This window comes from Lynx canadensis, chromosome B3 (genome assembly GCF_007474595.2).
Source record: "Lynx canadensis isolate LIC74 chromosome B3, mLynCan4.pri.v2, whole genome shotgun sequence".
NCBI lineage: Eukaryota > Metazoa > Chordata > Mammalia > Carnivora > Felidae > Lynx > Lynx canadensis.
Window position 1 is genome coordinate 18,393,457 of NC_044308.2, and position 24,919 is coordinate 18,418,375.

Here is a 24,919-nt window from a genome sequence, read left to right on the forward strand (position 1 = left end):
TGAAACAGTTTGTATTCCATCTCTCATTTTAACTATGGTGGGAAAATGAAACTAGACTTGCCTAGACACTATCTTTTTTACAGCCATTACATCAAAACCTTTTTTTTTAATGTTATGCACACAAGCAGTGCACTACAACATCTCATTTAAGTGCACCTTGTATTGTGAATAGAATTCTGACTTTCCTAAAAATTCTATCTCTGGGGCATCGTAGGAGCACAGCACATTTTTGAATGTGTTGAGGCCTTGGATAAAATAAAGTGCCCCTTCTCACAAAAGCCATCCCAGTGAAGACTTTAAAAATGTGTGCAATGTATATCAATGGTGCCACAATCATCAGAAGTCTCAGATAGGAGCTACTCTGCCTTAACAACGGTCTTTTATGATTAGTATACTTTTGTATAAGTATATTTTGTACTTTGTGTATATATTAGTATACTTGGCATATCTACCCTCCAAAATTTAATTTTGATCTTTATACCTAAATTATGGCATTGATTGTTAAACACTGTAGTTGAACACAATAGTTCAGCTACGAACATTGGTTATTTTATATTATAATATTTACTTGTCATTTTATATTATGTCTGGAATGCATTCCAAACATATAACATATGCCCTCAATAGAGGGAAAAAATCCAAATGAATCAAATCATTTAATGGTTAACTGGAACAGATATCTTGTACAGATGAGGTAAACCACTGGTGACTGAAACATTAAGAAAGGAGTTGTTTTTTTTTTTTTTTTTTTAATCCCAAAACAAAGACTTTGTACTTACTTGAGATGGTTGCCTTGTGGAACATTTGAAAAAATTCTCTAAGATGGTATTTGGTATAATCTTCTTTCTAACTTCCTCTTTAATGCCAAATGCTTTTGCTAGAGGCATGGCAATAAACCTACAAAATATGAAAGAAAGTAAGTCCAAAATCTGAGAATGAACCCACAATGACACCAGAAAACTCAAGCTGTAACTTTAGGTTCCAAATGAAGGATCAGTCATTGGGTCATGTTGTTCTTGGGCTATCTACAACCAACCTCTGGCTGACAAAGAAGTTCAAGGAGAGCAAATTTTGAGACCCTCTTATACAAGCAATAACTTAAAAAAATAAGTTGCATTCTGTTCTCAAATCTACTTTATGTACACCCAAATATATTTATTTATAAGATCCAGGAATTAGGATAAGCCATTTCACTTAGAGTTTCGTTTTAAGACTCCTAGGGATTAAAATGAATAATTTTATTATATTTTTAAGTTTATTTATTTATTTTGAGAGACAGAGAGAGCACGAGCAGGGGAAGGGCAGAGAAAGAGGGAGAGGGAGATTCCCAAGCAGTCTCTGCGCCATCAGCTCTGAGTCCAGTGTGGGGCTTGAACTCATGAACCATGAGATCATGGTCCGAGCTGAAACCAAGAGTCGAATGCTTAACCAACTGAGCCACCCAGGTGCAGTTCTGAAAAGTTTTATTTGGTGATATTCTCTTAAAGAGTTACTGTGTTCTAGGGGCGCCTGGGTGGCTCAGTCGGTTAAGCGGCCGACTTCGGCTCAGGTCATGATCTCGCGGTCCATGAGTTCGAGCCCCGCGTCAGGCTCTGGGCTGACAGCTCAGAGCCTGGAGCCTGTTTCAGATTCTGTGTCTCCCTCTCTCTGACCCTCCCCCGTTCATGCTCTGTCTCTCTCTGTCTCAAAAATAAATAAACGTTAAAAAAAAAAAAAAAAGAATTACTGTGTTCTTACCTGAAGTTCCAACTTATGAGAAAAATAGCCTGATTCTTGGGTAAATATCTCAGAGTGGAATTGATAGGACAAGTATACACTTAACTTTATAAGAAACTGGCAAACTGTTTTCCAAGATGGCTGTACCACACTGCATTCCTGCCAGTAAAGTGCCAGAGTTCCAGTTACTCCATATCCCTGCCAACACTTGGTATTGCCAGTCTTTTCAATCTCAACAATTCTACTGGGTGTGTACTGGTTTTCACTGACTTTCCAATCTAATCCTTATTATTTCCTAACTTCTGCTTGCTATAAGTTTAGTTTGCTCTTTTTTTTTCTAGCATCTTCTTTTTTTTTAATGTTTATTTTATTTATTTTGAGAGACAGAGAGAGAGAGACAGAGAGAGAGAGCGTGAGTGTGAGCAGGGGAGGGGCAAAGACAGAGGGAGAGGAAGAATCCCCAAAACAGCAAGGACACTGATGTGAGGCTCAATCTCATGATCTTTGAGGCCATGACTTGAGTCACCCAGGGGTCCCTTTCCTAGTTTATTAAGGTAGAAGGTCAGATTACTGATTTGAGATCTTCCTTCTTTTTTAATATAGGTGTTCACAGCTATAAATTTCCTTCTGCTCACTGTTTTTTGCTGCATCTCATAAGTTTTGATATTATGTTCTCTTTGTCATTCATCTCAAAGTATTTTCTAATTTACCATGATTCCTCCTTTAACTCATTGGTTATTTAGAAGTATGCTGTTCAATTGCCACATATTTGCTCATTTCCCAATTTCTTTCTGCTACTGACTTCTAATTTCATTTCATTGTGATTGGAAAACATACTTGGTATGATTTCCATTTTTTTACATTATTGAGACTTGTTTTATGGCCTAACATATGGTTTATCCTAGAGAATGCTCCTTGTGCACATGAGAAGAATGTGTCTTCCACTGTTATTGGGTGCTATGTTCTACAGATGTCTGTAGTGTTGATCAAGTTGGTTTATAGTGCTGATCAAGTCTTCTATTTCCTTTTTAATCTCTCCCCTAATTCTATGCATTATTAAAAGTGAGATATAGGAGCACCTGAGTGGCTTAGCCGGTTAAGGGTTGGACTTCCAGTCAGGTCATAATCTCACAGTTTGTGGGTTCAAGTCCCATACTGGGCTCTCTGCTGTCAGCATAGAACCTGCTTTAGATCCTCTGTCCCCCTCTCTTTTTGCCCCTCCCCCACTTTGCGCTGTCTCTAAATAAAGAAATAAATAAATATTTTAAAAAGTGAGATATAGACATTCACAGCTATTTGTTGCCTATTCCTCCCTTCAATTCTGTCAGTTTTTGCTTCATGTATTTCACAACTTTGTTGTTAGGTGCATATATGGTTATAATTATTATATCATCTTGATATATTTGCCCTTTTACATTATAAAATGTCCTTGTCTCTGTAACAATTTAAAAATCTATGAAAGTCTAAATTGTCTGATATTAGTACAGCCACTCCAGTTCTCTTTTGGTTACTGTTTGCTTACTTTTTCCATACTTTTACTTTCAACCTATTTATGTCCTTGAACCTCAAGTGTATTTCTTCTAGAAAGCATATAGTTGGATCATGTATTTCTATCCATCTCTCCTATCTATGCCTTTTAGTTGGAGTATTTAATTACATTAAATACTTAAGTATTTACATTAATGCAAATTATATTTAATTACTGATAAAACAGGATTTAGGTCTGTTATTTTGTTATTTGTTTTCTATATATCTTATGTCTGTTATTTCTCTATTCTTCCATAAGCTATCTCCTTTTGTGTTAGATATTTAAGTGTATCTTTTTAATTCTCTCTTCCTTAAAATATTCTTCTTTTAAAATATTTTTCCTAGTGGTTAACCTAGGGATTACAATTGGCATTTTCATTTATAACATCATAGTTCAGATTAATACCAAAATAATTTTAGCAATATACAAAAGCTTCATTACCTCCCCTCTCTGTGCTGTTATTATCATATAAATCATACATTTATAAATTATATGCTAATCAACACAGATTCATGATTTCAGTTTTATGCAGTTGTCTTTTAAATCAGATAGGAGGAAAATGTGTTATAAATTAAAACTGTGTGTATACTTTCTTTTTATTTCTTTTTTTTTTAAGTTTATTTATTTATTTTGAGGGCAGGGAGGGGCAGAGGGACAGGAGAGAGAGAATCCCAAGCAGGCTCCACACTGTCAGTGCAGAGCCCAATGAGGAGTTCAAACTCATGGAACAGTGAGATCATGACCTGAAATGAAATCAAGAGTTGCACACTTAACGAACTAGGCCACTAAGGCGCCCCCTTTTTATTTCTTATGTAGGTGACTTTACTGGAAGTGCTTTTTATTTATTCCTGTGGATTCACGTTACTGTCTTCTGTCCTCTAATTTCAGTCTGAAGGATTTCCTTTAATATATCTTGTAGGATGGCTCTGGAAGCAACAAATTCTTCCAGTTTTTGTTCATCAGAGAATGTCTTAATTTTTCTTCCATCTTGAAAGATAGCTTGTTCAGTTGATAGTATCTTTTTTTTTTCATTTCAGCACTTTTTATATGTCTTCCAACTGCCTTTGGCTTCTATGGTTGCTGATAAGACATCGACTCTTAATTTTATTGAAGATCTCTTGTATATGATAGATGCTCCTCTCGAGCTTTCAAGATTCATTGTCTTTGTCTTTTGACTGTGATGTATCTAGCTGCTGATCTCTTTAAATTTACCCTACCTGGAATTTGTTTAGCCTCTTGGATGTGTATATTAATGTTTGTCATCAAATTTGGGGAAATTTTGGGCCATATTTCCTCAAATATTTTCTATCCTATTCATTTTCTCCCCTTCTTCTGGAACTTCCATTATGCATATGTCGTTATGCTTCCTGGTATCCCACATCTCTCCAAGGTTCTTCATTTTCTTTCATTCTTTTATTTCCTTTCTCTTACTCAGACTGATGACTCTTCTACCTGCTCAAATATGCAGTTGGACTCCTCTAGTGAGTTTTTCATGAGTTATTGTACTTTTCAACTCCAAAATTTCTTATTTCTTTTATAATTTCTAACTATAATCTTTTTATTGATATTCTTGATTTGGTGGGACATTGTTCTCATTCCCTCCTTTAGTTCTCAAGCATGGTTTTCTCTAGTTCTTTGAACATATTTAAAATAGCTGATTTAGAGTTTTTGTCTAGTAAGTCCAACATCTAGGCTTTGTAGGGGACACTTTCTACTGATTACTATTTTTTTCCTGTGCATGAACCATTCTTCCTTGTTTCTTTACATGCCTTATAAGTTTTGTTGACAATCAGACATGTTAAATAATATGATGTGTCAATTCTAGAAATGAAATTGTCCCTCTCCTCAGAGTTTGTTTGTTTTGCTGTTTGTTATCATTGTCCATTTGTTTACTTAGTTCCTCTTTTGAACTGATCTGTGAAGTCTGTATTCTTCGTCATGTTTGGGCAGTGGAGTCTCTATTGGATTAGTTTAGGTATCATTTCATGATTGGACATAGATTTCCTTAAATGCCTGGAACCAATAATTCTCTCAGTCTTTGCCAAGGAGCTCTGCATACATTTTGGGACACACCTTCAGCACTCAGCTAGGCAGTTGCCAACTTTGCCTTAGCCTTCACTTTCTCTTTGCACAGAGCCTCAAGATCATCCAGAGGTGAGAGCTAAGGGCCTTCTCAGATCTTTCCTGGGCACATGGATAGCCCTGGGCATACTCAAAGCTCTACAACTTCAAGTGGCCTTCTGATTTCCAAGAATATGTCCGATCTTTTCAAAGCCCTCTATGGACATCTCATTTTCCATTTTATTTTATTTTATTTTATTTTATTTTATTTTATTTTATTTCATTTTATTTTATTTTATTTTTATTTTATTTTTGACGGGGGGGAGGGGAGAGGCAGAGAGAGAGGGAGAGGGAAAGAGACAGAATCTTAAGTACCTCCACAGTCAGTGGGAACCCCATTGTGGGGTTCAGTCTCATAACTGGGATGTCCTGACCTGAGCTGAAATCAAGAGTTGGATGTTTAACCAACTGAGCCACCCAGGAACCTTTCCAGTTTTCCTTTTTAAGTATTTTGCTTAATCTATTGTTTGTCCCAATTGTTATCTACTACCTCAGGCAGTTTCAAAGTTAAACTATTGCCTCTACTTGTTTTAGACAAGCACCCTCAAGGAAAGACTTTTCTGAGTCAGATCCAGTACAACAGCCTTATAAGTACTGTATTCTAGGCAACCACAAGACAGGTCAGGTAAGGATAATTCTCTGGTAATTATGCTTTGAAGGAGCTCTAACTCTCTTCTGCTCCCTTCAATGGCTGCCAAGGTGATGGTTTCCACTGAAATTACAGGTTGTTGGTTTTTCAAGGCTATCACAGAGGTGGAAAGGAAGGATAGAAATAGGGAAGTTAATATGCCACAAAGCTTGCTATTCCTTCCAAGAGTCAGTTGTTTTTCTTAAATAACAATCCCTGGATTGTTAATTATGAATTCGGAAAAGTTTATTTTGACAATTTTGCTAGTTTTCTGATTGCCTTTAGGGAAGACAGAATTTTTAGAGGAACTTTGACATTTTTGTTAATTTCCAGGGTGTAGTGGTTTTAATTTGCATTTGCTAATGACTAAGGATATTGGACAGCTTTTCATGTGTTTACTTGCCATTTGTATATCCTTGGTGAATTATCTATTCAAGCCTTCTGCCATTTTAAAAATCAAGTAATTTTTTTGTTTATTATTATTTAATTATAAGAGTTCTTTATATATTCTGAATTTTAGTCCCTCATTAGATACATGTTTTGCATATATTTTCTCCCAGGCTGTGGCTTGTCTTTTCATTCTATTTACATTTTTAAAAATAACCACAAAGGCGGGGTCCTTGGGTGGCTCAGTCAGTTGAGCATCCAACTTCGGCTCAGGGTTCATGAGTTTGAGCCCCACTTTGGGCTCTGTGCTGACAGCTCAGAGCCTGGAGCCTGCTTCAGATTCTGTCTGTCTGTCTGTCTCTCTCTCTCTCTCTGCCCCTCCCCCACTCACACTCTGGCTCTCAAAAATAAATAAACATTAAAAAAAATAATAAGCATTAAGGCATTTTTGCATATCATATAATTCACCTTTTCCAAATATACTATTCAGTGTTTTTTAAAGTAAATTTACCAAGTTTAGAATCATCACCACAAATCAGCTTTAGAAGATTTTCATTGTCCCGATCTAATCCCTTATGCATATTTACTGTTAATCTTGTTCCCTCTCACCCCTGCCCCAGGAAATCACTAATCTATTTTCTGCCTTTACAACTTTGTCTTTTTTGGATATTTAATGTAATGGAATCATAAAATAATATGTGATTGCTTATATCTGGCTCCTTTCACTGAACTTAATGTTTTTGAGGTCCATTTGTATTTGGGGATATATTTGGAGTTTATTCCTTTTTATTAATGAATAAAAATCCATTGTATGTATGTATAGACATACATTAACAATGTCTTTTGAAGAGCAAATACTTTAGCAGTTTACCAAGGGAAACAAGAACATGTGTCCTTATAAATTCTTGTACTCAAATATTCATAGCACCTTTATTTGTAATAGCTAAAAACTATAAACAATCCAAATTTCCAACAATTAGTTGAAGGATAAATGAATTGTGGTGTATCAGTGTTGAAAGACTACCCAGCAATGACAAGGAATCACTGATACATACAACAACATGAAAACAATCTCCAGTGCATTATGTTCAATGAAAGAAGCCAGACACAAAAGACTATGATCTACATGATTACATTTCTAGTAATAGAAAAGGCAAATTATGCTGATAGAAAGCATATCAGTGATTGCCAGGGGCTAGTAGGAAGGGAGAAGATAAACCAGACAGGGTACAGGGAAGTCTCTAAGCTGATGGAAATCTTCCATGTCATAATTGTGGTGATGGTTACACGACTGTATAGTGGTTAAAAGGCATCAAGTTTTGGATGAACTCTATTATATGTAAATCATACCCCAATAAAGCTGATCTTAAAAAATAACGATATGTCCCTATTCTTTCTTCAGTTCTAACAAAGGCTCGATCTTCTGCCAGGTCAGTCTATTTTAGTACTTACTTAGAGGTTTCTGTATTTAATTAAACGCCAGAAATTTTTGGTTATGAATGATCATTTAGCTCTTCAATTCACTTTTTTATGACCGTGGGAGTTGAATAAATTTTTTTCTAAAACAATTTGATAAAATATATAAGCCAATCCAACTTCCAAATGGACTGAATTCTCCTGGAAATGGCCCATACATTTCAAAGACATAGAAAAACAAACTAAGTATGCACCACATGTACATAGAGCAATGTGGATAGATCATAAAACACAAGGCTGCATTTTTACAAAGAAGAAAGAAAATGAGGTCTCATCACAATACCGTTTATGTCAACCAACGATAACATGCACTTTGTTTATGCATATGTTTTGCTGGGTCATACAAACAAAAAGCCATCAAATCCATTAGAACCCAGAGGGCAGGAATGGGACTAGGAAACAAGGATGAAAGGTAATTAATGAAAAGAGTTAATTCAAATCAATCAGTCAAGAGGTCTTACACAGACCAAAGAGAGAATGCTATGATTTGAGAACTATGATTAATTTTCCCTTCACATAAAATGTCCAAATCAAACAAAAACTAAGATGTCCTTGAAACGAACAAAGTCTTCAAATACATATTTGACAAGGTTTTGGATAAATAATGGAATTTGTTCATTTGTCCAACCTACGAGTTGAAACGTTTTATTGGGAGGGAAACATTCATTGTTTTTACTAATAGAATAACACAAATATACAATGTTTTAATATGGCAATGTTCTCAGTCAGAGTCACTCAATGCTCTTTCAAATGTTAGAAATGAAGAAATTAGGAACAATTTTAAAAGCAAAGCAGAATTGAGCCAAAAAAAGCTTTATGCAGTAAAGGAATACAACCAACCTCAAAGCCGAGTAAAGTGTAACATTCCACTCTAGAGGGTCATGTGGGAGATTAGTATATGGATAAATATATACAATGGGTGAATATACATATCCATAGCATACTTCCTGATCTGAGGAACCCACCTGTATTAAAATTATTAATTTAACCAAAAAAGAGAAATATGGTCTCGTTTTTTTTAAGATGCCCAGGTTTCAAGGACAGAAATAACATTTTTGATGAAACACAGGAAGTATATAGTTTTCTATTTTAGCATTATCTTTCCTTTTCAAATAAATCTGGAAAATCAATCACTTCATCTGATGTAAGTACAAATAATTATGAAGAGGCACTTAATTTAAAACTCTGCTTTGAAAAAGGAGAAAAGAATGGAGTATAAAAATATTTGATAAACTGAAAAGAGAAGGGAGACAGGTCTTAACTGTAGAAATACCTTAGAGATTAACTTGCCTGAACTTTCATTTTATGGATATGGAATATAAAAAAAAATGTCCAAGAGGAAGAAAAAAGAATGCGAACTTCTGCTCCCATGTAAACGGTTCAATGTTAGGTTAATTGCCAAGGAATGAGTCTCTCAGGTTTGCTACTATTGCAGAACTGAGCCTTCAGATGGCCCCATGCAGACACCCAGACAGCCCCCTCTTCATCTGGCACTTCATCAGTTGCCTGGGAGCCAAAAGCCTAGCAATTTGAGATCCCCCTCCCCTTTTTTCAATATTCTTTTATAGAATAAAAGGAAGGCAGCCCTAGGCAGATATTAAGCATGTGAAGTCTAAATACTGTTCCTTAACAACAGGGCACCCGGGTGACTCAGTAAGCGTCCAACTTCGGCTCAGGTCATGATGCAGTTTGTGAGTTGAAGCTCCATGTAGGGCTCTGTGCTGCCAGCTCAGAGCCTGGAGCCTGCTTTGGATTCTGTGTCTCCCTCTCTCTCTGCCCCTCCCCTGCTTTCTCTCTCTCTCTCAAAAATAAATAAACATAAAAAAAAATTAAATACTTCTCCTAAACAGAAACAATAACCCACTGGCATAATAATGGTCGATTCCCAGTTGCTAACGAAGGATTCAAAGACTCTTTGAACAGAGTTTAAGCCGGGGTTTATTTTATTTATTAAAAAAAAATTTTTTAATGTTTATTTATTTTTGAGAGAGAGAGAGAGAGAGACAGGGTACGAGTGGAGGAGGTGCAGAGAGAGACAGGGAGACACAGAACTCAAGTCAGGCTCCAGGCTCTGAGCTGTCAGCACAGAGCCTGAGGTGGGGCTCGAACTCACAGACTAATGGACTGTAAGCTCATGACCTGAGCCAGAGTTGGCCGCTCAACCGACCGAGCCACCCAGGCACCCCAAGCCGGGGTTTATATGAGAGAACAAAATATCTGGAGCAGTGTAAGTCTCAGATAACATTTGAGTCTAATGTACATACTTTGAGACTATTTCAATTTAGGACAGTTAATAACAATCCTTCTTCAACTTTTGGAAATGGCTACAGATGGGTCATTCCACCTTTCCTTCTTTGAAGAATGAGGACATATTAGCCCATCATGAGCTTATGTTGCTCAGTAGAAATGGTAGAAATGGGGAGTGTATTCAAGGCACAATTAAATGAAAGAAAAAAGATTACCTTTTGACTTTACCACCTCCGTCCTTGCCTTGACCCTTCTGGGACCACAATTTACTTTGAGACAATGTGTTTATTCCACAAGTATTTAAATTTGAGTGGCTCAGATCCCCTTTAAATCACTTTTCAGACACATAAAGGAATGCATAGAAGAGTCTGGAAAAACTGGTTAGAAAGTGCTGTGCTGGACTCCCCACTACCAACCCCAGTCAGCAACAACAACATGCACATACATATATGCCACAAGCTAAAACTTAGAAGGAAAAGGAGTCCAAAATACAAAGCAAATGTCAGTCCCTTTCAAATGATCTACTTCTTTGTTCTTTATCAATTCTCTCTCTCCGTTCTTGCTATTCTAGGAAGGGACATCACTTTCTGATCTTAAATGGCTCCTGGCTAGCACTAAGGGATAAAAATGAACCAGCCAAATCACAGCTACTGGTCACTTCATGGAATGAGTACGTGTAATATAAACACAGTCTAGGACCAAAGAAGAAAGGTTTCGTGTGATAAATACATTGTGGGAGATGCTGAAACAGTATCAAATTTACATGAGTTTTTAAGATAGTTCAGAAAATTTCACATTTGCTAGCTTATCTTTTCTGTATTTTCAAGAGATACTAACTAACTCTTGTCTGCCATCAGGAGTATTGTACTGTGAAAGTCCAAGAAGTACTGGTATAATGGGAAAAGAAAAACCCAACAGCCCTGAACTTGGTGTCATAACATGTCAGTTCATGTCCCAAATCTACCCCTTGAATACTAACTGTGATCTTGGCCAGGTTACTCACTTCTTATTTTCTTGACTGAGATCACATCAGTTGTGATTTTATGTACTTGTTAAACTGTAAGTTTCTATTCAAATGCAAGGTGTAAGCAATATTTTATTTATGACATATGTGGTTTAATCTAATGCAAATGATATGGTAAACCTTGAAAAAGATATAAATGCATGCTTCAAAAGACATAATCTCACTTCCAAGTTAGATTTTCCTTACTTCTATTGCATTCAAACAGAGATGTGAGGCTAGTGGACCAACACATCATTTTCTGTAGTGAATGGAAAAAGCTAAGGGTGAATTATTGGGAGTTAAAGCTACATGAGGAGATTGGAAAAATGACATAGACCATACTTAATCCCTTGAGAAGAAGCAAGAATGGTCCTAGGAATTACAAGAGGATTGGATTCCTTCCTGATTATTGTTGGAGCAGCCTAGGCTAAGACAGAGCAAGTTGGTCCTCCACAGCTGTGCTGCTTTGGCAACCAAAAGAATTTTCTAGTTCTAGTCCTGATCAAAATGTAAAAAATGGAGCTGTCCACCGAGAAGTGGGAAATCAGCAGTGCAAATCAGGAGAAGACCTGGATGCCAAATTCAAAGATCACCACATGCTATGCAAGACAAGCAAGGAGTTCAGGGTAGTAGAAAGTAATTTGCTAAATCGGACGTGCAGCAGCAAATCCTACTTTATTTATGCATTCTTTGACAAATCCAAACATGTGAGTAAAAAGTGGAATTAATGGTCAAAAAGGAAGAACATTTGCGAATGTTTCCAGCTAAAGTTTAAGTGGTATCCAGGGGCTTCCTCTTCCTCTCGATAGCAATAGCACATTGTTGGCCCAAGTAAAGTTGTTATTTGCACAAAAACCTTTTGGAGAGTCTATGAAGCAGAGTTGGTCAAACTAACTCTTGAGATAAGGACCCTGCAAATGGTTATAAACATATGATCTGAATTACAGTTAGTCTTGGACTAAATGATCTTTATCAAGTTTTGTCTTAAGTTTTTCCAACTTTGACATTCAAATATTCTTTTTGCTCCAAAAAAGTTAATGTGCTAATAACAGTTTTTGAAATAGAGACAGCCATGGAGATTACAGATGAACATTTATCTCCTGTTATCATAACACAAGCACAGTTTTAATAAAAAGGTTGGAAGCAGTATCTATTTAAATTAAATTAAAGAAAAAGAAAAGTTTGCTTTTTCTGAGAAAGCAAATTGATATTTTTTCTTTGATTTCCTTATACTTTGGAATGAAGGACTGCTTATTAAAACTTTCAGTAAACCTTTAAAATTATGCTATAAAGCAAATATTAAGTTTGGTCTTTAATGAGCCATTTTTGCTATTTTATAGGCATTCTAAAGTGACACAGACTCTTCTAGCACTGACCTTCTGGGAACATTTATCCTTTGTCAGACAGCATGCGACATGGAAGATGAAGTGGGTCCCCACGTTGTCACTGGCACTAATAAGTCCTATGATCCTTAACATCTCTTGACCTCAATTTTCTTCACTGTGAAACTAACACACTTGAGGAGATTGTGCTCCTAATTTTCATTTGTTCAGCTTCTAGATAATGTTTGGTGTATATACTATTTGATGAACTCCCCCAGAAATCTGTAGCCCATTAATGGCCACCTCTGAACAACAGATTATTTAACGTTCTTACAAAGATTCCAGTATTCCAGAGTTGGGGCAAAGAAGAGGAATGGGAAGGAAAGACACACAAATACTACTTACTTTTCAAAGAAATGTCTGATAACCAGCAAGACGAAAGCATACGGAATTGTCATGTACAAATGAGAGGGTTTTACAAAGACAAGTCCATCATGATCTTCAAGATCTGACCACTTTATTGTTGGAGGAAGCCAGAACCGTTCCAACCAAAACCATTCTTTAAACGTCTGAAACATTCTAGAGAGATGGAAAAAAGAATATGTTAGGCTTATAAAGCAAATACTTAAAATTAAAATAACATCGAACACCATTACTCAAAATACCTATGCCAGAGAGTTTTGAAGACAAGGCAAAATGGAATCCTATTATTCAATGGGTTTCATGATTGTTCATTGCATTAAACAAGAATTACTCTGCCGATACTCTCAGAACACTTTTGGCTGTGGCATGGCAAACTGAAGTTTAACATACCACTGTTCATACTTTTGGCACAACATACATTGATATCATGGGTATGTTTCTTCCTCTTCTATGACTCTATGGTATGAAAAATAATTTAACAGTAATCTATCTCTACAACTTCAACACGCCCATGGTCAACCTCATGAAAGCTCCAAGTATGTATAAATCTACATTAGTACCCTGAGAACTTCTTTGGGAAATAAAGAACAAGTATATTTAATTTTATAGTACAATAAGGAGCTCAAATCTGTTCATGCCAACAAATATTTATTGAGATTCTATTATTTGTCAACCACTGTGCTAGGCACTAAAAATACAAAGATTGAAAAGATAGCATTCTTGCCTTGAGGACCTTACAGTCTTGTGGGCAAGGCAGGCCTGAATATATAGATGACTTTGACATATCTTTTTTAGGTACAATAAAAAAGGCACAGGGTGTTGTTGGAACAAGATGATGGGCACTGAGCCCAGCAGGAAGTGTCAGAGAAAGATCCCTGGAACAGATGATCCTTGAGATGTCCTGAACAATAGTGGAGATAAACCAGGGAAAGGCAGGAAATGGGAGTGGGAAATAGAAGTTTTAAGGAGGGAAAAATGCTATGATCAAATAACCAGAAACAAAGAAGAAAACAGAATTAGATGTCCTAATCTCATTGTTTTAGCTATGAACAATTTTTAGTCTTGACATATTGACCTTGAGGATGTTTTGATTTCGTCTTTTAATAGTTAATCAGAGAAAGGAATCAAAATGTCCGCAGATTGATCACAAGGTGGTCAAAGTAACTCTATTGAAACATCTTGATTTGTAAATATTGCAGTTCCCGTTGAACACGACCAGCAGTTTGGTACTACTACAGTGTAAGAATCCAAGGTGTGGGATGGTTACACACAGGTGCCCCCACAGTCTAAGTTCATTGCCTTGGCACGTTTCTTAATAGTGCCCCCTTACTTTCAGAAGTGCTCTAGTTTGGCCAATAAATCATATGGTCACTCTCATCAAAAGGCTGGTGAATCAAGTAGGACTTTGTCATGGAGGGTGTGAGACCCATGCTAAGTAGCTTGCACTTTAGCTAATGACATCCACTGAACAGTATTATGCAAAGGAGTAAAATGGTCAGATATTTTTCAAAGGCCACTTGGCAGCCAGGTCCTCTGTGAGCCCAAATGGTGTCTTTCTGCAGATAGGAGGATGGTGTCGCCTCTGGGCAGACACAGCCCTTCTACCCAGTGGGCTGAGGGCTGGATGTTAAGGCCCCGTGAGCCCCCAGGCCAGGCACATATGTGGCTACTTGGTTGGCAGTGGTATGGAGTCCGTTTCAGGAGACAGGAAGACTGGAGAGCTATTAGGAGTTTCAAGCGCTGGGTACAGTCAGAAATGGGAAGGCTTGCACTGCAGTGCTGGAATCAGGCATTGAGTATGCTGATAGTAACATCCTACATAAGACTACGCATGAGATCCCGACCAGGTAGAGAACAAAGAATTAAGAGAGAAGTGAGGTTGAAGGGGGAAACAGACAACCCCAAGAAGCAGAGGTCAAAGAACAAGTATGATGGGAGGGACTAAGGACCCCGGAGGGCAGGAAGTCTCAATCAGAGGTGAGGATCAGAGGGTGGAGTCCTGACGTTACAGATTTCCAACTTCAGGTGAGGAAGAATTCCGGAGTGTGGACCCCAATATCCTTCTGAAAAATCCACACCCCAAGCAACAGCTGAAGCCTGCTGAGATAATTCCGTGCTTCATTTCGTCTCTCATCTGATGTTAAGAGATGTGCTTATCCGAAGTAGCACTAACTCAGTCACACCCACAGCTGCAAGGCTTGTGTGCAGAAAGAGAAGCGCTGCCTTCTTTCTCATGTGTTAATCATTTCACTCTGATTTCTACTCTGGGGGAGGATGAGTCCTATGAATATAGCTGCAGTTGTGCAAATATGGAATGAAGATAATCAAGAAAGACTAGTTGATATTTCCTCCCTATCAGGCTGTGGGGCTGCAGAAAGGAAAGGGGTGATCCCGGACTCAGGGAGCTTATGACTGAGTCAGGACTCATGTGGCTCTGGACTCAGAGGGAGGCAGTGAGAACAGGGGAGAGGGTAGTCAGGAAGGGGAAGTCACACACTTTGGGAAGGGAACTGGTGATTCAAGCTCGGTTGCCTGGGCCATCAGACATAACTGGCCAAAAGAAGGCATGAAGAGAGGTAATCTGTTTTGAATGCATGGCCAGATACAGCTCAGTAAAAGAACAGGCCTAAGCCTTGAGTCCAACTCCAGCTGAAATTCAAACTTCCTACAGATCTCAGAAACCAACTCTGGCCATGGGAGGCTCTGTGTAATGGGCAAATCTTGGGCCAGGCCTTGACCTTCACCACATCAGAATGAGCTACACCTGCAAGGGCAGAGAGATTTTTTTTTTTCCCTAAAACTTTGCCTCAGTATGTTCATAACTTTGTTGGCTGTAAATTTAATAGTCTAAGGGTGCCTGGGTGGCTCAGTCGGTTAAGCTTCCAACTTGGGCTCAGGTCATGATCTCACAGTTTGTGGGATCGAGCCTCGGGTGGGGTTCTGTGCTGATAGCTCAGAGCTTGGAGCCTGCTTCGGATTCTGTGTCTCCCTCTCTCTCTGCCCCTCCCCCACTTGCACTCTGTCTCTGTCTCTCAAAAAAATAAACCAATGTTAAAAAATTTTTTAATTTAATAATCTAGGGTTCAGGGAACAAACAGCAATGGTGATTGAGTTACTTTTTCTTTTGCTATTGTTATAGTAATTGTTATACAAAATAGTTCGCTCACTCCTAGAATGCAACTCCAGGCAGCACAGATTATTTTGTCCAGAGTGAAACACAATTAAATAAATAGTTTACAACAGCTATTTAGGAGTTGCCACTCTAAATTATGCCCTTGTGCCTCATATGCAAGCAATGAACCAAGATGTTGAAAGCCATAGTAATGCTAATATCCCACAGCTTAAAACATTTAAAGGGAAATAGAAACAATACAAAAGTTGAGGGTGGCCCCCTGGAAAATGTGGCTCAGACTGCGAAAAAAATAAATCTAATTATTTATTCATTCTTTTTTATGTGCTGCCACCAAACATCAATTATTGCTGCTTCAAACAGTCAAGGATCCCTTCTTCACACCATTCACAAAGTTTAACTCAACATGAAGCACAAACCTTATAGGCCTTTATGGACCCTTATAGGGCTAAAATTAAAACACTCTTAGAAGACTAGATAGGTCTATGCAGTCCTGTGGGTTAGGCAAAGCCTCCTTACATATCACACCAAAAGCACAAATGCCAAAATTTTTATAATTGATAAATTGGACTTCATCAAAATGAAAACCTTTTGTGCGCCAAGGAACACAATCAGGAAGTGAAGAAGACAACCCACAGGATGGGAGAAAATACCTGAAAATCATATGTCTGATCAGGGATTTGTATTTAGACTATATAAAGAACTCTTGCAACTCAATAATAAAAGGACACATAATCCGACTTAAAAATGGGCAAAGAATCTGAACCTGAATATCTCACCAAAGAAGATACACAAATGGCCACTAAGCTCATGAAAAAAACTCTCAACTTCATTAGCCATGAAGGAAATGCAAATCAAAACCACCTCAGAGGTACTGTTCACACCCAGTAGGATGGTTATCATCATAAAGATAACAGGTGTTGGCAAGGATGTGGAGGACATGGCTGGTGGGAAGTAAAATGGTACAGATGCTGTGGAAGACAGTCGGGCAGTTCCTTGAAACGTTCACCGTGGAGTTACCGTATGACCCGGCAATTCTACATGTAGGCATTCAAGAGGGTATGTAGGAGAATTGGAAGGATTCATGCTACAACATGGATGGCTCTTGAAAATGTGCTAAGGAGCCAGACACAAAAGGCCACATATTGTATGATTCCATTTATGTGAAATGTCCGGAAGAGGTAAATCCATAGGGACAGAATGTAGGTTACTAGTTCCTTAGGGTGTATGAAGGGAGTGTGGGGTGAAATGGGGAGTGATTGATAATGGGTACAGGGTTTCTTTTTGGGCTGATGAAAATGTTCAAAGATTGAATGTGGTGTTGGCTGCACAACCGTGAAGATACTAAAAAATGTTGAATTGCACACTTTAGATGGGTGAATTGTGTGGTATATGAATTATATCACAAAAAAAGAAAAAAGAAACAGGAAAGAAGCTTCCTCCACAGGGTGCCTGGATGGCTCAGTCAGTTAAACGTCCGACTCTTCATTTAGGCTCAGGTCATGATCTCGTGGTTCATGAGTTCAGGCTCTGCATCAGGCTCCTTACTGACAGTGTGGAGCCTGCTTGGGATTCTCTCTCTCTCCCTCTCTCTCTGCCCCTCCCCTGCTCTCTAAATAAATAAATAAATAAATAAATAAATAAACTTTTAAAAAATTAAAAAAAGAAACCTCCTCCGCTTCAACCCTTTTAACCCAGAGCTCATTTTGCTAAAGCTTCCCATTATTTCATTTATGGGGCTTATGTTTTACCTCCCAAATTCACCTGTGTCAAGCTTGTGTCCACGGACCAAGAAAAGTAATTAAATGAAGGAAAGACTATATCCAGATTCAGATTTCAGCATGATTTAAAGTTCATGACTTTCTGGGGGAAAGAAATAGCATGCTTTAAAAAGCAAAACAGACTAACCGCCCTGAAGGAGAAGCGGCTGTCCTAGATGATCGCCTCCCTGGGTGTAAGGGTGTTCGGTAGACATCCACAAGCCCACATTTCAGCTCTAGCAGTGGGCTTTAAAAATTCAGGCGATGCCTCCAGCCAGCCTCTCTACCATCCTGTTACTTCTCTCAGGATGAGATCAGAGGCTAAACACAGAGAAATGAGCTGAAGAAAACCGGGGCCAGCAGTCTCCAATCCTCTGGGCCACTTGGGTCGACTAGCAAGAAACAGGTCACGGTCCCTCAGCCTCCCGCTAGCTGTTCCTACGGCCACAAGCCTGTGCCAGTACCTCTGGCCTCCTTTATAGCCACCTCTCCCTGACCCTAGTGTATCGGACATGCCATTTTGGAGGTAGCCCAGCATCTGGCTCTCAGAGCAGCAGGGGAAATCACCACCAATGGAGGGGGGGAGGGGGCGGAGCACTGCCTTTCCCACTGAGAGAGCCAACATGGACCGTTCTCCATCTGCTGACAGTTGGCTGGGATGGCCTAGGCTTGGCCAGTTGGATGCTTTTCTCGGGGCTTTGAGTCTGCAGCAGACAGCGATATCCAGCGGCAGCTGATGGCATCCTGCCTAGGCCGCTGCTGTTGAAAAGATCGTTGTCATCTCTTAGCTTTTTGGCCTTCCTGATCCCATCCCCCCACCCCACCCCCCACCCCCGGTTTCTTGGTTTCCACTGTCATTCAAGTCTGGTCCACCGGCCTTCCTTCAGGGCTGTGGGCTGCTTCCAATGAAGCCCTGTGTTTAAGATGGTTAAGAGAGAGGTGTATTTTGTTGCCTCTAACCAAGAGGGCTTACACGGAGAAGCAGGAATCTAGGGGCAGGCAGCCTGTAGCATTTGTCAGTTCCTCCCTCTGATCTCATCTTGCAGACAACGAGCACTTATTTATCCCCTTTCTTCTCTCCCTCTTCCATTTGGCTCCTGCACTGCCTAAGTTTCAAATCACAGTGGCATTTTTAATAATCACTGTGTAAGGTATTTTTTGGTTCAGTGTAAAAGAGACTGCTGGCCTCCCTGACACAGCCTTAAAAAGATGCGTGGTAGACGACAAGATATATTACCTGTGCAGCCAGTGAAGCGATATCTTTATGTTGTGTTAATGAAGTATAGCAATATTTCAATAATAGCCAGGTGGAAAGAGAATTAGAAAACACTGACATGGGGGAATACTTGCATTTTTTTATTTTAGAGAGAGAGAGAGCTCACATTCGAGGAGGGGAGAGGGGCAGGGGGGGGAGAGAGAGAGAGAGAGAGAGAGGATTTTAAGCAGGCTCCATGCTCAGCAGGGAGCCTGATGTGGCACGACATTGGGATCATAACTTGGGATCGTGACCTGAGCTGAAATCAAGAGTCCAGATGCTCAACTGGCTGAATCACCTAGGCATCCCAGGAAAAGCCTGCATTTTTAAAAGCCTACACAGGTTACTGCTGTAAGCACAATCCTGAGCATTGGCAACAATGAATCTGTCATTCAAGGCTTCTATGCCGGTGGCGTCTGGGACAGTCTGGGAAGCCCACTGACTCCCATGGCAAATTCGCAGCCCACCTCTCCATTCCTTTAGCTCAGCTCTAGGCCTTTCTGGCAACTGAAATATTGTCAGCTCTGTTGACAACTCTTCTGTCTCTGCTTGGTACGCTCTTTAAGCAAATGTATTTTACTCGTTGGCCACTCCCAGTGCCTTTCTTTTTTTTTTTCTCATCTGCTACTCAAAAGTCCCCCTTTCCCATCCCTCGTCCATTCTCTGAGTACTGCAACTCCTATTTATATAAAAATATCTGAAGGAACCGTAGTATTTACATTAAAAATATCTGAAGCTCTTTTTTAAAGTAAGAAATATTTGCAAGACAAATACCTGCATTTATTTCCTTTTACTTTGAGGAAGTATCAGTATTGGAGGAAGCATCACAGTCCAGCTGTGTTTTCCCACCTGCCAATACTGTGGAAGTTTCAAACCCTATTTGCGGCTGCAGCTGCCAGTAGTTTGCAGGAAGACAATCTAACTAATGTGGGTTTTTATGACTCATGATTTTCTGACCTCATGGATACAGAACCCCAACAGGGTGAAAGAAGCCTGCTGAGCCACTTTCTCAAATGAACACCATTAAATTTGACCTTAGGACTGAAGAAATAAAACCATCTGGACCACAAGTTCATCACTATTTGAAGCAACATTTTTGCAAAGTACTAAAAAAAATGTGGCGCTTGAACCCTTGCTGAGGTGAGAACTCCAAGTTAGGCTGAAGTTTTGGGCAAATTATCAAATTCTGGTAATTATCCATGCAGTACCGACTGTAAGTAACCCCATCACCTTAGGAGATAACGCTACAGAACATATCTCTTGGAGAGAGGAGAGTGACAAGAGAGGGAGTCTACAGAACAGAACACAGTTCTCAGAGGCCAGTGACAAGAAATGGGAAACTAGGCAGAAAACTCTAATTGAAGTTACGGTGTATTTCTGAGCAATAAAGTGATGGAAAGGCCCATTTGAATCGATGTTCACTATCTCAGAGTATTATTAGTGTTGGAGGATATGAGAGTTGGTGAGAGCTTTGGAGACTGGGTGACCGGCCAGATTACAGTGGGACCAGGGTCCTCTGCTAACAAGAAAGGCAACTCCAGAGGAGCAAAGAGTGTGCCTGGATTGTTCACTATTGTACACCCGAGGCTTGCCACACAGTACACACTAAGTAAGGACTTGTTGAATGGATGGACAGAAGGTTTGCCGAGGCTGGCATAGACTTTTGAACAATCAAGGAGTGACGCTAGAGCCAAAAGTGACATGTAATTTAATTATCTAAAAACCATCTCATTTTTATTAGTTGCAAAACAATTTTTAAAATTTGGTGCAAGGGATCAGGTAAATATGTTTATCTACATTTCATCTGTTTGTGTTTTCTTTGGAATGAATTCTACTAACTTGGCCAAAAAAACTGGTTAAGCCTTCAAGATAAACACATAGGAAAACATTAGCAGCTACTTGCTTCCTGTCAATGGCGTAAGGACTGAGCCAACTATAAATTCCAGCTCTAAAAGCATTTTAAGGGGCGCCTGGGTGGCTCAGTTATAAGCCTCTGACTCTTGACTTCCGTTCAGGGCATGATCTCACAGTTCGTGAGATCAAGTCCCGTGTCAGGCTCTGCACTGACAGCACTGAACCTGCTTGGGAGTCTCTCCCTGCCCCTCCCCTCTCGTGCGTGCTCTGGTGCGCTTTCTCTCAAAATAAATAAAAACTTAAAAATAAATAAATTGTGCCATTTCAAATGGATAAGACAATGCAAGTGATAGACTAACTTACCTCTGAGGAATATTCATTGTGATTAAATTAGTGCACTAAAAGCCTATAAATGTTTGGGCTTGCAGTGAGAAAACTGAAGAGAAAAATGAATGAATGAATGAATAAATAAATAAATAAATAAATAAACAAACAAACATAACCTATACTCTGTGTAGAGAAGTAACTGACTTACAATAAGATAAGTAACTCTCTCATGTTAAATTTTACCATTATATCAATTTAAAGCCTTGAAGAAATTCAAGATAGACCTATAGCTTAAAAAAAAGAAAAATACAGAGCATTTGCAAACACAACCAGGATATCACCTCAAAGATGTCATTGAGGGGTATCGGGATGTCCTGGGTATTCAATGATTCTTCCTTTTACAGTCCCCATATACCCCTGGCCCCAGGTTTTCCCTGGGCATGTGGCTGTCCTGCCATGTGAGACACTGCCCAACCTCCCCTGTGGCTAGATTTGGCCATGCGTGACTGTGTCCACGTCAATGACACAGCAGTGGAATTCACTTGAGTAATCTCCCTAAATACCAAGCTGTGTGTCTCTGTTTCTCTCTTTCTTCCATCCTAATAACTAGAAATAGGGATGACAGGATAGAAGCAATCTTTGAGGCCAATTAGCCCATTATCCTGGCCTACCACATGTCTGCACAGTTACATACAAGAGAAAGAAACTCTTGTTGTCAAGAAACCATTGAATTTTGGGTCCTTTTTGTTTTAACAGCTCAGACCGTAACTCTCATATATAGAGAAAAATATGAAGGAGAAGGAAATAAGAACTATATTGCCATATTGTGTTATATTTTTTTCCAGGTAGATTATAAAATCTGGAGACATCTGCTCAAAAACAACAAAAATATCACTTAGAGAACAAAAAGGAAGCCTATATAGACTGGGAGAAAATATTTGCAATATTTGCAATAGGAAAACATTGTATCTAGAATATATAAAGAGCTCAGTAATTTAAATTCAATAATTTAAAAACTCTGGGGGACTTTTTAAAATAATAAGTCAATTGGGGACCTGTATTTCCATTAGTATTTTGCCTACTGGGTAGCATGCTCAGGATTTGCTCTGCCTACAGGGCTTCTTGTATGGAGCCTGTGCCAATTATCAATTCATTGCCTCTCAACTGCAAATCCACCGTTTTTTTTTGCCTGTTCTGTGAACGGGTCTGCTTCCTTTCCTATTTTCCCTTTGCCAGCTGGCCCTGGAGCTCTATCAATAGAGGATGGTGGAGGGATGTTGCAGGATGAAAGGGTTTTGCTTCCTGACTCTGGTGAAAGTCAGTGAAAAGGCTCCAGTGAAAGGCTCCAGGAGCCCTGAGCAGCCAGCAGATTCTCCCTGGGGAGTTTTGTACTTGGGGAGTGCTGCCAGTGAGACACTTTCCAGTGACTAGGTCTCCCCGGCATTCTGGAGGGCAGATTCCTGGCAAGTTCTAGGGGGCTGCTTTCCAGCCTATTCTGCTGGTAATTCCTCTGTGTCCTCCCCAACAGGTGTGCCTCTGGCGGAGGGGGAGGGGGCGGTGCAGATAGGGTGGCATTTCCTTGCATGCTCTAGCTCAGCCCCAGGGGTCATGAGGGTTTCCTACAGCAGTGATCCCTGCATTCTATACAGTTCTTCCTACTGGCCAATCCTTTATTTTCTCCAATCTTGATTGGGCCCAGACTGCCTTGGTGGAAAAGTCCAATTTTTAATCTAGTATGCTTAATCTAATATGAATTAACAGAAGCTAAAGTTATTCTGAACAAAAAAAAAAATCAAAAAGTCAAAAAAGCCTCTGAAGTTCCAAAGCAGAAGGGAGAACCCTCTCATTTTTCCCTTCTGATACTGTGTGTAGAGTTTGGTTACAGATTAAATGATGCCTGGAGATTTCAGAAAGATGTGCTTCTCCTCCTCTGCTCCTTTCTCCATTCCAAGGCTTAGGTTAATGTCCCCATGAGCAGCCATCACTTTCCACTAGGGCAATAAGTTCTCCCTGTTTAGTAAACATAATTGGGATATTTTCCCAGCAAAACTAATAAACTCCTAAAATGCCAACTAGGCACTTGGCATCTGTATGGGGTCAAGCTCTCTTTGAAGCCAGAGCTATCCCCTAGTGCCATTCTCTTCAGGCCATGTTTCTCTTGGCTCTGTAATAAAATTTCACAATATGCCTTGATCTGCGTTCCTAGCTTAAATAGCCCGCTTCCTAACTTAAATATTGAGCCAATGAAGTTTAATTCCTAGAAAATCACAACTTACTGTTTGCTATTGTGTGCAGAAAAACCCAACGTGGGGATGGCTCTGCCGGAGGCTTAGGGTCCCAGCGGCACCCCCTTTGTTTGGAGGCAGCTCCTCATGGCCCGCCCTCACCTCTGCATAGTCTCCTGGGAATGACCCTGGGCCACTCGATCCCTGTCTGCTTTTCCAGGCTGACTTGTGCCTCCCATGTTCCTCACTTTGTGATCCCGCAAGTCAGGTCTGCTTTCAGACTCTTGAGAACAAAACACAAAGTTCTTACCTGCCTCCCAGTATGTGCACTGACTATTCCTTCTGCCAGGACTCCTTTTCCCCATCTTCACCCAACTCTCTCCTCCTAATCCTTCAAGCCCCAACTTAAGCCTCCCTAAGAGTTCCAGCAAGGATTTCCATGACCCCTGCCCCCCACCACACATTGCTCCAAATCTAAACCAAATATTGCCATCGCCCCCTGTTCTTTTCCTTCACAGCCTGTATTAAATTTGTAATTACATGTTTGTATGTTGATTGGATTCTGGCTCCCACCTTAGACTTCAAGATGCACAAGAATAGGCGGGACACCTGCTTTGCTCACAACAGCATCCCTAACTTGGCATACAGTAAGTGTACAAACAGTAAGTGCTCAATAGATATTAAGGGAGTCAGTATACAGCACAGCAGTCAAGCACATGGATTTTGGAGCCAGACTGCCTGGATTTAAGACCTGGTTCTGACAGTTGACTATGTGCCCCCAGACAGCTAACTTAATGTCAGTGTCAATCTCTCCATCTACAAAACAGTGGTGGTAATGTACTCTGTGAGTGAGTAAATGTTTGTAAATCACTTTATTACATGCCTCTTAATAAATAATAAATAAATAATAATAAATAATAATAAATTGGAGTCAAGCTGTTCAATATCATTTGCCCTTCTGAAGAGGAGGAGCTAAAATGAACTTTCTTCTTCTTTTTTTTTTTTTTTTTTAATTTTTTTTTTTTCTTTTCCAACGTTTTATTTATTCTTGGGACAGAGAGAGACAGAGCATGAACGGGGGAGGGGCAGAGAAAGAGGGAGACACAGAATCGGAAACAGGCTCCAGGCTCTGAGCCATCAGCCCAGAGCCTGACGCGGGGCCCGAACTCACGGACCGCGAGATCGTGACCTGGCTGAAGTCGGACGCTTAACCGACTGCGCCACCCAGGCGCCCCTGAACTTTCTTCTTTAACTTTAAATTCTTTAACTGACACCTCTTAAATTAAGTTATTTAAAAATAATATACAGTGCTGTGATATAGTTAAAACTACTACATTTAAAAAAAACATAAATGATACCACCCTTTAGAGTAATAAGTTTAGAAGTCACCAAAATGTTCAAGCCTACCTAGGAATATATGTGAAACCGGACAAAAAATATGTTTAGGCTATAGTTAATAAATACTACTTCAGTCTCAGTGTTCATAATAATGATTTTTAAAAATCTGAAAGGTTTAA

At 39.5% G+C, this 24,919-nt stretch overlaps 1 protein-coding gene across 1 annotated transcript in view; it reads right to left on the reverse strand.

Annotated features, from left to right (window-relative positions):
- CERS3 (ceramide synthase 3) overlaps positions 1-13,006 on the reverse strand; it is a 78,542-nt gene extending 65,536 nt beyond the window's left edge. Inside the window, exons 1-2 of the mRNA XM_030320256.1 lie at positions 12,834-13,006; positions 780-897 (exon numbers count right to left, since the gene is read on the reverse strand). Of these exons, the coding sequence (XP_030176116.1) occupies positions 780-897; positions 12,834-13,006 (291 nt within the window). The remainder of the gene's footprint in view (positions 1-779; positions 898-12,833) is intronic.
- Positions 13,007-24,919: the final 11,913 nt, after the last annotated feature.